The following is a 13,979-nucleotide window of genomic DNA, read 5'->3' on the forward strand; positions in this document are numbered from 1 at the left end:
AGTTAGTTGTATTACTGTGGGGAGGTGGGGGGGGGGGGGGGGGGGATGGCTCGAATGGCTCTGAGCACTATGGGACTTAACATCTGAGGTCATCAGTCCTGGGGGGGGGATCTTCAGTGATCATTTTATGTGAATAAATTGAATCAAAATAACTTGCACAGTGCCAGATATGTAGATTTTTTTTTTACAGAACACTTTTGTAAGGAGACAAAGGAAGATGGGGGCCTCAAGTAAATGGGGCAATAATTAAATCTGTGAAGTGTGAGGACTGATGGGGTTATGACTAGATATCTCTTAGAATGGTGAAGATTTGTGGAGTGCATATTAGGAGTATAATGTATTGTTTTAATAAAGGAGGTAGTTTTTCAGACAGAATATTCATGGGGATGCCTCTTAACATTTGCATTAATTATTGATGGTGTGAAAGTATGCAGTTTGTTGCTTTGAGCTTCTACTTTCATTGATTTACTTCCAAAATTTTGTGGAAAGTACATTATTCTGTGTTTCCATCTGTTTCAGTGCCAATGTACCAGAATGAAACTAAAATTGGAATTGTGTCATGTGTAGCTGTGAACCCAAATCTTAGTAGTGTCTATGCTGTTGGCACTTACCTTAAGACTGTTGGTAAGTAAATGACATTCTAATGACACAAAACAAATTACTTTGTAGAGCTACAGTAATAACAATAGAAAACTATTCTGCAATTTATATGTTTGGAGGGAAAGATCACCAGCTGTTTTTGAAGAGGTTTGGAAAGCTGTAAGCATAATACAACCTCTGACATTAAAGTTTGGTTAATATTCCTTTAACATTAATGTAGATGAACTATGAACTACAGTTAGCTTACTGTCCTTCGAAATAGTCACCTCCCATAACTATGCACCACTGAGCTCTGCGATACATGTCCTGGAAACTTTGCTTGGAGTCTTCCTCTGGAATGGTGTTCAAAAGCTGCGTCACATTTTGTTGGATGTCAGGAATATTGTCAAATCTCTTTCCTTTCAAAGTGAGTTTGAGTCAAGGGAATAGGAAGAAATCTGGAGGATTGAGATCCGGAGAGTATGGTGGATGTTCAAGTTGAACCACCTCCTTTTTTGCCAGGAACTGTTTGACCAATATTGGCTGTGTGTGGGCGAACCAAAAAGCAGGACCTTGTTGTGCATACTGGGGTCATACCCTGTGTAGATGTTGCATGAAATGGGTCAAAATTTCAGAGTACCATGCAGTGTTCAGCATCATTCCCTCAGGTAGAAAGTCCTTGTGGATAATGCCTTGACTGTCGAAAAGGTGATGAGCATTATTTTGATGCATGATTTTTCAGCTCTGACCTTTTTCCGATGAGATGATGTCAGAGAATGCCATTCCATGCTTTGCCATTTCGTTTCAGGGTTGTAACGGAGGTACCAGGTTTCATCCTCAGTGACAATACAGTTCAAGAAATTGGGACTCGCACCCAACGTTTCAACAAATTCCTGTGAAGCCTCTAAACATGCGTGCTTCTGATTGTCAGTCAAGCGATGTGGCACAAGACGAAAACACGTTTTCCTCTTCCCTAACTCCTGGATAAGGATGTGTTGTATGGATTCACAGCTCATCTGCAGTTCATCCGCTATCATGCGCACAGTTAATCAGCAGTCGTTCGTGATTAATGTCTTCACTTTCTCAATGTTTTCATCTCTGGTGTTAGTCACCAGTCGTCTGCTACGGGGATTGTCAGAAACACTTTCCCGGCCTCCTAAAAAACTGGCAAATCATTCGTACACACTCTTCATGGACTGTGCTTGATACCCATAAACCTGGAACAGCATTGCATGCGTTTCATGTGGTGTCTTGCCAAGCTTAAAGCAAAACTTTAAATTGGTCCTTTGCATGTTCATTGTCTTGTTCTCAGTTCAGAACCAACACACTAAACAAGTCCTTTGTCCAACAGGTCTAACACAGAACACACACGATGCTCAACTGAACTATGGTGGGGGCAGGTTTGCCAACACTGGCTGATAAGCAGGTGCAGCATTGTGAGTCACCAGTGTTGCCTGATCGACCGTTCTGACTTCATTCACTGCACTTTATTGTCAGAGGTTGTAATAGTGTTGACTTTGAGGTACTAAGCCTCTGTTGAATTCTAAGTGACTGATATGATTGAGACGGAAAACACACTTTCCTTGCTATGTAAATGCACACAACTCATTATTATTTGTCTCCTGTGGGGATAAAAGTCAAAATATCTTTGATATAAATCACTATAACTGTTTTTGTTGTTCAATAATAAGTATTTTAATGACAGTATAATAGTAAATGAAAAGCACTAGTTTGCTTTTGTTTTACAGTATTAATTTTACTGTGTTAACCGATTTTTGGCTTACAAGGCAATCTTCAGACATTTACTGATTACAGTCAGTAAATGGCCATCTTCAGATATTTACTGAATATTGTCAGTAATTTCCGAAGGTGGCATTGTAAGCCAAAAACCGGTTAACACAATAAAATTAATACTGTAGTCAAAAGCAAACTAAAGCTTTTCATTTATTATAATGTTTTACTAAGAACCAATGGAGACTCAGTTAATCATATTACAGTATTCTCTGAAAGGTGTCACATTCCAGTTTGAACTTCAGTTTTATCTCAAAGGGCCATAGATCATTATTGGTGCAGCAGCTGTTGTGAAAGATGATGTTATTCAGTGTGAAATGTTTTCTTTTGTCAGATAACATTGTCATTGCTGTAAATACCAATTTTGTGTGCGCGGTGCTTCATATTTTGTGCTTGATTTGGCCACTAGAGGCCACCCAGCCTGCTAATACGACAGCAGTTGCATGCACAGCCTTGTGGCCGTGCCCCCTGTTGGAACTTACGTCTATGTAGACCAGAGTGCAAGGCTCCGCCAGCCACTTGTGTGTTACTACAGTAATTGTATTCTACCTTGTCTGCCGTGTGTGTGTGTGTGTGTGTGTGTGTGGTGTGTGTGTGTGTGTGTGTGTGTGTGTGTGTGTGTGTGGTGTTTGAGCAATGAATTACAATGTTGTTGGGTTAGAACACTTATTTGGTGACAAGTACGGTATTCAACTCCACATGTTCCTCTTCAGTCATTGGTCCTTTGCGTTTAATTTCCATGGGCGGAATGCTGAAATCACTTCTTGAGCAACAGCCGGCACTGACAGTTGCTATTTCCAGTTTACTACATTGAGACAACATGCAGCTCCACCAACAACATGTCTGCCACTGTTCCCTGCATTATGACGATGCAGCAGAAGACTGAGACAGTTATGAAAAAATATGTGGCAACATTTTCAGGTGTTTGGGGTAATAGACGTAAACTTGTGCAAGACCCTTTTTTTGTTGTGGATTTCACCTTGCCTGTATCAGTTATTGCCTCTGCTTATTTCCTTACAAGAACCTTCAAGTCCATATTTTGATTAGATGTGTGAATTATTTTCTACCTATCATTGTAAATGTACTTTTGTTATTGCTGCTCGTGTGGAAATTTACCACTGCCAGAAGTGGCCAGAGCAGACATTTAGAGCATGGGCAGCAGAACTGTATGGACTTAGTTGTCATAATTTTGCGACAAATGTTCAAAGCGAATCCTATGCAGATCAATGGCTTGTGATGCAATCACACGTTTTGTTCCTTATAGGGAAGTTCAAGAGTGAGCTCTACAGTGTGAAAACCCTAAACTTACAGAAGTATTGAACATAATGCAGGCATTTGAAGTTTCACGGGCTGCATGTAGTCAGGTTGAAGCCTGGTTTGAAGTTCCAGAAAGACGTAATTGCTCCAGTCCAACAGACGTCTCAGCATTGTCTAGGTAATCATTGTTTGCGACAACACCACCCTGTGTCTCAGTAGTGACAGCCTTGTGCTCTGGTGCCTTCATGCCCATACTGCTTCATTCAACACAAATGAACCGCATGTCCCAAGTGCTGGGTGACATTTAATATGTGCCATTAGTAACGACAAATTGCTTCTTTATGTAACTCCTTTCCAAACTTGAGTAAGGATGAAACAACCATGGATGTGAATAGTGTGTCGGCAGTGATGGTGTCTCAAAGCAAGATATACGTTGAAGTGCATGTGCTTAACAAACCGTTGAAAATGCATGTGGACACAGGTGCATCAGCAGCGTTAGTGAATACTCAAGACTTACATGGATTTGGTTTCTCCCCTTCTGACTCCAGTGTCATGGAGGCTGGTGAGGGATAACAAATGACAGATTCTCATTCTTGGACTGTTTCCTGCACCTGTGACTTACAAGGCTATGGTTTTTTCAATAACATTCCTAGTTGTGTACAATGCTTACACTGAAAATCTGTTTGAGTTGTCTGGTACCACACTCCGCGGAATTTGAATCCCCGCCAGACGTCATGGATGTTGAAGACCCCTAGAGGTCTCTGCACCATCGCGCTATAAGCTGTGGCAGCGTGCACCTCCTGGCCCGCTTTTAGTGTGAGGATGCCACAGTGGAACATGTAGTTCCAGTGGCCAATAGCGGCGCCCCTGATAGCATACTTAAGCTCCTGCCTCTCGCACAGCCAGCCAGTCTAATCTCGCGTATGTCTGTGGACATATTGCCTCGCGTTAGATAGCTTACTTACTTTTTTGTTCTGTGTACGAGTGGACGTGGTTGTTAGGTTTCCTTGTGACTCCGTTGTTCGATCTTGTTGTTGTTCATTCTGTTCTTTGTTGGTCGTGTCTGTCTTCTCCCGTTGTGTTGTTGTTCACGGGCCTCTCCGTGGGTCCCGCCGCACTTTCCGTCATTTCAACCCCGCGACTGTCCCGGTAGCAGTTACAACAGGTTGGACACTTTTAAACTTTTTGGAGTCTCCATCAATGATGAAGTGAATTTGGTTTCTAATTAAGTTCCTTATCAACAGGCCTGGGTTGTTCAACAGAATTTCAGGCTCATATTACACTGAAACAGTCTGCCTGCCCGCGATTTTTCTGGGCCTGTTCGGTGCCAGTAACTTTACATGATCAGGCAAAAGCAGAATTACATTGTCTTCAATCCCTTAATGTTATTTGAGGTACTTCTTCCAGTGTATTGTCAACACCACTGGTGATTGTCAGAAAGCCTGTTGGTAAATTATGCCTCTGTAGTGATTTTAAAAAATTTGGTATGGCTCAGTCAATCATAGATACCTATCTGTTGCATTGCCCTGATGAGCTGTTAGCAAAATTATCAGGAGGCTATTATTTTACAAAGATTGACTTGGCAGAGGCATTTTTACAGCTGCCTTTCCACGAGGAATCTAAATGCCTTCTAGTTATCAATGCCCCATTTCGGCTATATCAATATCAGTGTTTGTCTTTTGGCATCACAAACACACCAGCTATCTTTCAGTGCTTTTTAGAGCAGCTTATTGCGTCAGTTCCAGGCTGTGTCCACTATTTAGATGACATAGTAATGATTGGTGCTTCTACAGAGGAGCATTTCCAGAACCTCCGTGCTGTATTTTCTGTTTCACAGTCTGCAGTATTAAAGTACAATATTGAAGTATGGCATGCTGGCATTAAACCATTGTACCAGTATATTGGTGCTAATTTGGTGTTGCCGCACCCCAAGTCTGTCAAGAAATTACAGGCATTTTTAGGCAAACTTGCGCACTTCCACAAATTCATACCATATGCTGTTACTGTGGCACAACTACTCCGTGCATTATTAATTAAAGATGTTCCTGTACAATGCTTCCCGACTTGTGACCAGGCATTCATGTTGTTGAAAACTAACCTGCAGTCGGCCCATTTTCAGCCAGACCAGCACCTTGTGTTATCCACAGACGCATCTCTGTTCAGCCTTGGCGCTGTCCTTGCTCATAAGTTTGTGGTCAGCTGGAAACACCCTTTTACATATGCCTCTAAAACCTTAATTCAGCGCAACAGCATTATTCTCAGGTAGAAAAAGAAAGTTTAGTAATCGTGTATGCTCATATTTTTCTATATGGGTCTATGTTTCACCTGATCACAGACCACCACTATCTATCTTTTTAATCATTTGGTGACCTTGCTGGCCAAAACTGCACATCGCTTACAGCAGTGTTCTTTTCCTTTCGTGATAAAATTAAGAGATACGTTTTCAACCTACAGTGCAACATGCAAACAGTGATACCTTATTGTGTTTGCTGACTGATCTGTATCCAAATTTTTATAAAGAGGAATTCCTTTGTTTTCTGTTAGATGCGGAAGCTCAAAATGTTGATGATTTTCCTGTTTTCATATTATCAGCACTAAAATTGTAGCTGTGATAGCTGCTGAAGTATTTCAGGTTGGCTTGTGCTGCGTAGTGGTTTGCTATACTTCACCTCACTTAGATAAGTTGCCACTTGAATACACTTTTTATATACGAGGAGCGTTAGCATGGATAGGGACTGCAACTGCTGTGTTCGGATGCAGGCTGAGTTGGCATCCCTTCGCTCCCAGCTTCAGGCAGTGTTGGCTTCGGTCACACAGCTTGAGGCTGTTGCCAATGGGCATCACTGTGGGACCGGATGGGGGTTAGTCGGGGACGGCCAGCTCGTCCCACGCATCCCCCGATCGGACTAAGACTGTGGTTGCCCGGGATACTGCCCACATTGAGGCTGATCCCTCACCTGTGGTAGAGTGGGAGGTCGTCTCAAGGTGTGGCAGGGGGCGAAAGACATTCCGGAGGGCTGAACGGAAGGCCTCTCCAGTTTGTCTGACAAACCGGTTTCAGGCTCTGTCTCAGGCTGATACTGATCTTCGGCCTGACATGGCTGCTTGTCCTGTTTCAGAGGTTGCCCCTCAGTCTGCAAGATCCGGGCAGTCGCAGAGGGTGGGCTTACTGGTAGTTGGGAGCTCCAACGTCAGGCGCGTAATGGGGCCCCTTAGGGATATGGCAGCAAGGGAGGGGAAGGAAACCAAAGTGCACTCCGTGTGCATACCGGGGGGAGTCATTCCAGATGTGGAAAGGGTCCTTCCGGATGCCATGAAGGGTACAGGGTGCACCCATCTGCAGGTGGTCGCTCATGTCGGCACCAATGATGTGTGTCGCTATGGATCGGAGGAAATCCTCTCTGGCTTCCGGCGGCTATCTGATTTGGTGAAGACAGCCAGTCTCGCTAGCGGAATGAAAGCAGAGCTCACCATCTGCAGCATCGTCGACAGGACTGACTGCGGACCTTTGGTACAGAGCTGAGTGGAGGGTCTGAATCAGAGGCTGAGACGGTTCTGCGACCATGTGGGCTGCAGATTCCTCGACTTGCGCCATAGGGTGGTGGGGTTACGGGTTCCGCTGGATGGGTCAGGAGTCCACTACACGCAACAAGCGGCTACACGGGTAGCAGGGATTGTGTGGCGTGGGCTGGGCGGTTTTTTAGGTTAGATGGCCTCGGGAAAGTGCAGAAAGGGCAACAGCCTCAACGGGTGCGGGGCAAAGTCAGGACATGCAGGGACCAAGCAGCATTCGGTATTGTAATTGTAAACTGTCGAAGCTGCGTTGGTAAAGTACCGGAACTTCAAGCGCTGATAGAAAGCACCGAAGCTGAAATCGTTATAGGTACAGAAAGCTGGCTGAAGCCAGAGATAAATTCTGCCGAAATTTTTACAAAGGCACAGACGGTGTTTAGAAAGGATAGATTGCATGCAACCGGTGGTGGAGTGTTCGTCGCTGTTAGTAGTAGTTTATCCTGTAGTGAAGTAGAAGTGGATAGTTCCTGTGAATTATTATGGGTGGAGGTTACACTCAACAACCGAGCTAGGTTAATAATTGGCTCCTTTTACCGACCCCCCGACTCAGCAGCATTAGTGGCAGAACAACTGAGAGAAAATTTGGAATACATTTCACATAAATTTTCTCAGCATGTTATGGTCTTAGGTGGAGATTTCAATTTACCAGATATAGACTGGGACACTCAGATGTTTAGGACGGGTGGTAGGGACAGAGCATCGAGTGACATTATACTGAGTGCACTATCCGAAAATTACCTCGAGCAATTAAACAGAGAACCGACTCGTGGAGATAACATCTTGGACCTACTGATAACAAACAGTGCAGAACAGGGAATCAGTGATCATAAGGCCGTTGCAGCATCCCTGAATATGGAAGTTAATAGGAATATAAAAAAAGGGAGGAAGGTTTATCTGTTTAGCAAGAGTAATAGAAGGCAGATTTCAGACTACCTAACAGATCAAAACGAAAATTTCTGTTCTGACACTGACAATGTTGAGTGTTTATGGAAAAAGTTCAAGGCAATCGTAAAATGCATTTTAGACAGGTACGTGCCGAGTAAAACTGTGAGGGACGGGAAAAACCCACCGTGGTACAACAACAAAGTTAGGAAACTACTGCGAAAGCAAAGAGAGCTTCACTCCAAGTTTAAACGCAGCCAAAACCTCTCAGACAAACAGAAGCGAAACGATGTCAAAGTTAGCGTAAGGAGGGCTATGCGTGAAGCGTTCAGTGAATTCGAAAGTAAAATACTAGGTACCGACTTGACAGAAAATCCTAGGAAGTTCTGGTCTTACGTTAAATCAGTAAGTGGCTCGAAACATCATGTCCAGACACTCCGGGATGATGATGGCATTGAAACAGAGGATGACAAGCGTAAAGCTGAAATACTAAACACCTTTTTCCAAAGCTGTTTCACAGAGGAAGACCGCACTGCAGTTCCTTCTCTAAATCCTCGCACCAACGAAAAAATGGCTGACATTGAAATAAGTGTCCAAGGAATCGAAAAGCAACTGGAATCACTCAACAGAGGAAAGTCCACTGGACCTGACGGGATACCAATTCGATTCTACACAGAGTACGCGAAAGAACTTGCCCCCCTTCTAACAGCCGTGTACCGTAAGTCTCTAGAGGAACAGAAGGTTCCAAATGATTGGAAAAGAGCACAGGTAGTCCCAGTCTTCAAGAAGGGTCGTCGAGCAGATGCGCAAAACTATAGACCTATATCTCTGACGTCGATCTGTTGTAGAATTTTAGAACATGTCTTTTGCTCGAGTATCATGTCGTTTTTGGAAACTCAGAATCTACTATGTAGGAATCAACATGGATTCCGGAAACAGCGATCGTGTGAAACCCAACTCGCTTTATTTGTTCATGAGACCCAGAAAATATTAGATACGGGCTCCCAGGTAGATGCTATTTTTCTTGACTTCCGGAAGGCGTTCGATACAGTTCCGCACTGTCGCCTGATAAACAAAGTAAGAGCCTACGGAATATCAGACCAGCTGTGTGGCTGGATTGAAGAGTTTTTAGCAAACAGAACACAGCATGTTGTTATCAACGGAGAGACGTCTACAGACGTTAAAGTAACCTCTGGCGTGCCACAGGGGAGTGTTATGGGACCATTGCTTTTCACAATATATATAAATGACCTAGTAGATAGTGTCGGAAGTTCCATGCGGCTTTTCGCGGATGATGCTGTAGTATACAGAGAAGTTGCAGCATTAGAAAATTGTAGCGAAATGCAGGAAGATCTGCAGCGGATAGGCACTTGGTGCAGGGAGTGGCAACTGACCCTTAATATAGACAAATGTAATGTATTGCGAATACATAGAAAGAAGGATCCTTTATTGTATGATTATATGATAGCGGAACAAACACTGGTAGCAGTTACTTCTGTAAAATATCTGGGAGTATGCGTGCGGAACGATTTGAAGTGGAATGATCATATAAAATTAATTGTTGGTAAGGCGGGTACCAGGTTGAGATTCATTGGGAGAGTCCTTAGAAAATGTAGTCCATCAGCAAAGGAGGTGGCTTACAAAACACTCGTTCGACCTATACTTGAGTATTGCTCATCAGTGTGGGATCCGTACCAGATCGGGTTGACGGAGGAGATAGAGAAGATCCAAAGAAGAGCGGCGCGTTTCGTCACAGGGTTATTTGGTAACCGTGATAGCGTTACGGAGAGGTTTAACAAACTCAAGTGGCAGACTCTGCAAGAGAGGCGCTCTGCATCGCGGTGTAGCTTGCTCGCCAGGTTTCGAGAGGGTGCGTTTCTGGATGAGGTATCGAATATATTGCTTCCCCCTACTTATACCTCCCGAGGAGATCACGAATGTAAAATTAGAGAGATTAGAGCGCGCACAGAGGCTTTCAGACAGTCGTTCTTCCCGCGAACCATACGCGACTGGAACAGGAAAGGGAGATAATGACAGTGGCACGTAAGGTGCCCTCCGCCACACACCGTTGGGTGGCTTGCGGAGTATAAATGTAGATGTAGATGTAGATGTAGATGTAGATGAATATTCGGTCACTGTTAAGTATTATCAATCATGGTCCAGCTAGTCTGTGCCTGAATCCCTGTGCCTTCTTTCTCTGGCTTCGCCTCCTTAAAAGCTGCATGCAGATAAAGCTACTGAAAATTAACTTCTCATTCTCCTTCACTCTGCCACATAAATAAGAAATGAGATTCTGTTCACCTTCATATATCCTACCCCTAGTGATGTATGCCTCTACAGCCTGACATTTGTCCTCTAGCCATCACTGCTTAGCCATTTTGCACTTCCTGTCGATCTCATTTTTGAAACGTTTGTATTCATTTTTGCCTGCCTCATTTACTGCATTTTTATATTTTCTCCTTTTGTCAATTAATTTAAGTATCTCTTCTGTTACCCAAGGATTTCTACTGACCCCTGTCTTTTTCCCTACTTGATCCTCTGCTGCTTTCACTGTTTCATCTTTCAAAGCTACCCATTCTTCTTCTACTGTATTTCTTTCTCCCGTTCTTGTCAATTATTCCTTAATGCTCTCTCTGGAGCTCTCTACAACTTCGGTTCTTTCTGTTTATCCAGGTCCCATCTCCTTAAATTCTTACCTGTCTGCAGTTTCTACAGTTTTAGTCTACAGTTCATAACCAATAAATTGTGGTCAGGGTCAACTTCTGCCCCTGGAAATGCCTTACAATTTAAAACCTGGTTCCTAAATCTCTGTCTTACCATTATATAATCTGTCTGAAACCTTACAGTGTTTCCAGGTCTCTTCCATGTATACAGTGTTCTTTCATGATTCTTAAACCAAGTGTTAGCTGTGATTAAGTTATGCTCAGTGCAAAATTCTACCAGTTGGCTTCCTCTTTCATTCCTTTTCTTTCATTCCTTTTCCCCATTCCATTTCACCTATTACTTTTCCTTGTCTTCCTTTACCTACTATTGAATTCCAGTCCTCCATGACTGTTAAATTTCTCTCTCTGTTCACTGTCTGAATGATTTGTTTTATCTCATCATACACACATTTCTTCAATCTCTTCATCATCTGCGGAGCTAGTTGGCATATAAACTTGTACTACTGCGGTAGGCATGGGCTTTGTGTCTATCTTGGCTACAATAATGCGTTCACTAAGCTGTTTGTAGTAACTTACCCGCATTCCTATTTTTTATTCATTATTAAGCCTACTCCTGCATTATCCCTATTTGAGTTTGTATCTATAACCCTGTATTCACCAAAAGTGTTTTTCCTTCTGCCACCAAACTTCACTACTTCCCACTATCTATTTCTCTTTTTAAATTTTCTAACCTACCTGCCCGTTTAAGGGATTTGACATTTGACGCTCTGATCTGTAGAATGCCAGTTTTGTTTCTCCTGATAACAATGTCCTTCTGAGTAGTCCCCACCCGGAGATCTGAATGGGGGACTATTTTGCCTCCGGAAAATTTTACCCAAGAGGACGCCATCATCATTTAACCATACAGTAAAGCTGCATGCCCTTGGGAGAAATTACTGCTGTAGTTTCCCTTTGCTGTCAGCCATTCACAGAACCAGCACAGCAGGGCCGTTTTGGTTATGTTACAAGGCCAGATCAGTCAATTATCCAGACTGGAAAGGTTCCTGCCCCTCTTCAGGAACCACATGTTTGTCTGACCTCTCAACAGATACCCCTCCATTGTGGATGCACCTACGGAGTGTGTGTCTGTATTGCTGAGGCTCTGGGGCACACAAGCCTCCCCACCAACGGCAAGGCCCATGGTTCGTTGAGGCAGGGGGGAGATACATACATACATACATACATACATAACAGATCTGATGTTGAACATGAAAATTAACAATTACAATTCAATTATTATCTTTGACATCTCACGTTCTTAGATTTCATGGAGCTCTTGTTTTCTGCACTGCCCGCTCAATTGAACTCCAGTTTCCGCCTCAGCAGATAGGGTTGTCTGACTGCTACCCACTTCCACACATTCTACTTTAATTATTATACAAGTGTTGCATAAATAGACATGATAGCTTCACTATCACCTTCAGTGTTTCTTTAAGTTTATCATTGTGGTAAATTTTTCTTTAGGTTTGGTTTTACTATTAACACACATTACATCTTATCACGCAAATCTCTTCCTTTCTTGGAGAAGGTCAGTATTATCTATAATTCTAGGATCAAACATCAGAGCACTATGAGGTTACATTATGTCCTCAGAAATTACTTAACTATAATCATTTTATTTAATCAGTTTGGAGGAAATGTTCCTTTATCCAGGGACTCTACCCTTGTGAAAATAATAATACTTGTAAACATTTCTTAACACAGCCCTTCCAGGGATTAATTACTCTTTCCTCTTATCTTCATACCCTTGCTAAGGTGATATAATTTTCTTCCCATAATGTGGTTCTGGTCCTCCTTTCCTTGGGTTCACCCGAATCTGGTATAAATTCCCTTCTCTGGGGCAACTTACCCATAAACTCCTACAAAGTGGTTGTGGTCCTCCCTTGCATCCATATGAGCCTGATATAAGTTAGTTTCTCTGGGGTAACTTACCCATAAACTGTTATAAAGTGCATCTCATAGCTCTTTACTATTATTTTGAGTACTCCATTACATCTTCCTTTTGTTTTTCTTTTTCTATCTCGGCATCACCCCCCTCCCTCCCCCCCCCCCCCCCCCCCCCCCAGACTTCTGCATTTGCTCCGGACAGTTCTCCTGCAAGTGTTCCTCCTATCGCTACTCTCCTTTAAAACCCGTTTCCTTCTGCATTACCTTGTCACTCTTATCTTTGGGTTATTCTGACACCTGGCCCTATTGTTCTTCCCATCGGAAAAATGACAAGACTTAACTAAAAAAAAAAAAAAAAAAAAAAAAAATTTGTTCCTATAATGTTTCCTACTTCTGCTGGAGATCATGTGCATGATTATACACTGTTTGTGCTTGTTCCTTGGCCAGTTCACTAAAGTAAACTTTATAATCACAACACGATGAATGCCACTATTGACATGGAAAACAGGATAGGGTCTCAACGATTCACACATATGAATGTGGAAAGAGGGAATTCAGAGTTGGTCCTCAAAGTTGAGAAGTAAGAAAGTGAAAAAATAGAATCAGAGTGCTGCACCTGAAGGAGGAAAGAAGATAGACCCCAAAGACAGAATCCCTTCCCACCCCCTGACCCCAGGACACACTCCCTGCCAGGAATGCCTGTAGAGATTAAACCATAGCACGGTGTTAACTGGGTGAGTGTGACCTGTAGTACCTGAAAATCTCATATCTCTCCTATAAAATGAATGCAAAACCACCCACAATACAATCATTAAATATATAAGGTAAAATAATTACATAATTCACATTGTTCAGAGTAGAAAACAATTGTTGTCTGAGTTTCCAGTCAGATACCGTATCATTTATATCTCTTTACCATCTCTACCTTGTATAGCCCTTTTTCTTTTCCTGTAATTGCCTCTATTAGAAATAACGCTTTTGGATGGGGAACTCCCTCTGTGTTGTCAAACATACAGGGTTATTACAAATTATTGAAGCGATTCACAGCTCTACAATAACTTTATTATTTGAGATATTTTCACAATGCTTTGCACACACATACAAAAACTCAAAAAGTTTTTTTAGGCATTCACAAATGTTCGATATGTGCCCCTTTAGTGATTCGGCAGACATCAAGCCGATAATCAAGTTCCTCCCACACTCGGCGCAGCATGTCCCTATCAATGAGTTCGAAAGCATCGTTGATACGAGCTCGCAGTTCTGGCACGTTTCTTGGTAGAGGAGGTTTAAACACTGAATCTTTCACAT

At 42.7% G+C, this 13,979-nt stretch overlaps 1 protein-coding gene across 3 annotated transcripts in view; it reads left to right on the top strand.

Moving 5' to 3' along the window:
- LOC126147779 (telomerase Cajal body protein 1) overlaps positions 1 to 13,979 on the top strand; it is a 118,628-nt gene that overhangs the window by 65,973 nt on the left and 38,676 nt on the right. For all 3 annotated transcript variants that reach the window (XM_049915717.1, XM_049915715.1, XM_049915718.1), the window contains one exon: positions 520 to 624. In XM_049915717.1, the coding sequence (XP_049771674.1) occupies positions 520 to 624 (105 nt within the window). The remainder of the gene's footprint in view (positions 1 to 519; positions 625 to 13,979) is intronic.

This window comes from Schistocerca cancellata, chromosome 2 (assembly GCF_023864275.1).
Source record: "Schistocerca cancellata isolate TAMUIC-IGC-003103 chromosome 2, iqSchCanc2.1, whole genome shotgun sequence".
Lineage (NCBI taxonomy): Eukaryota > Metazoa > Arthropoda > Insecta > Orthoptera > Acrididae > Schistocerca > Schistocerca cancellata.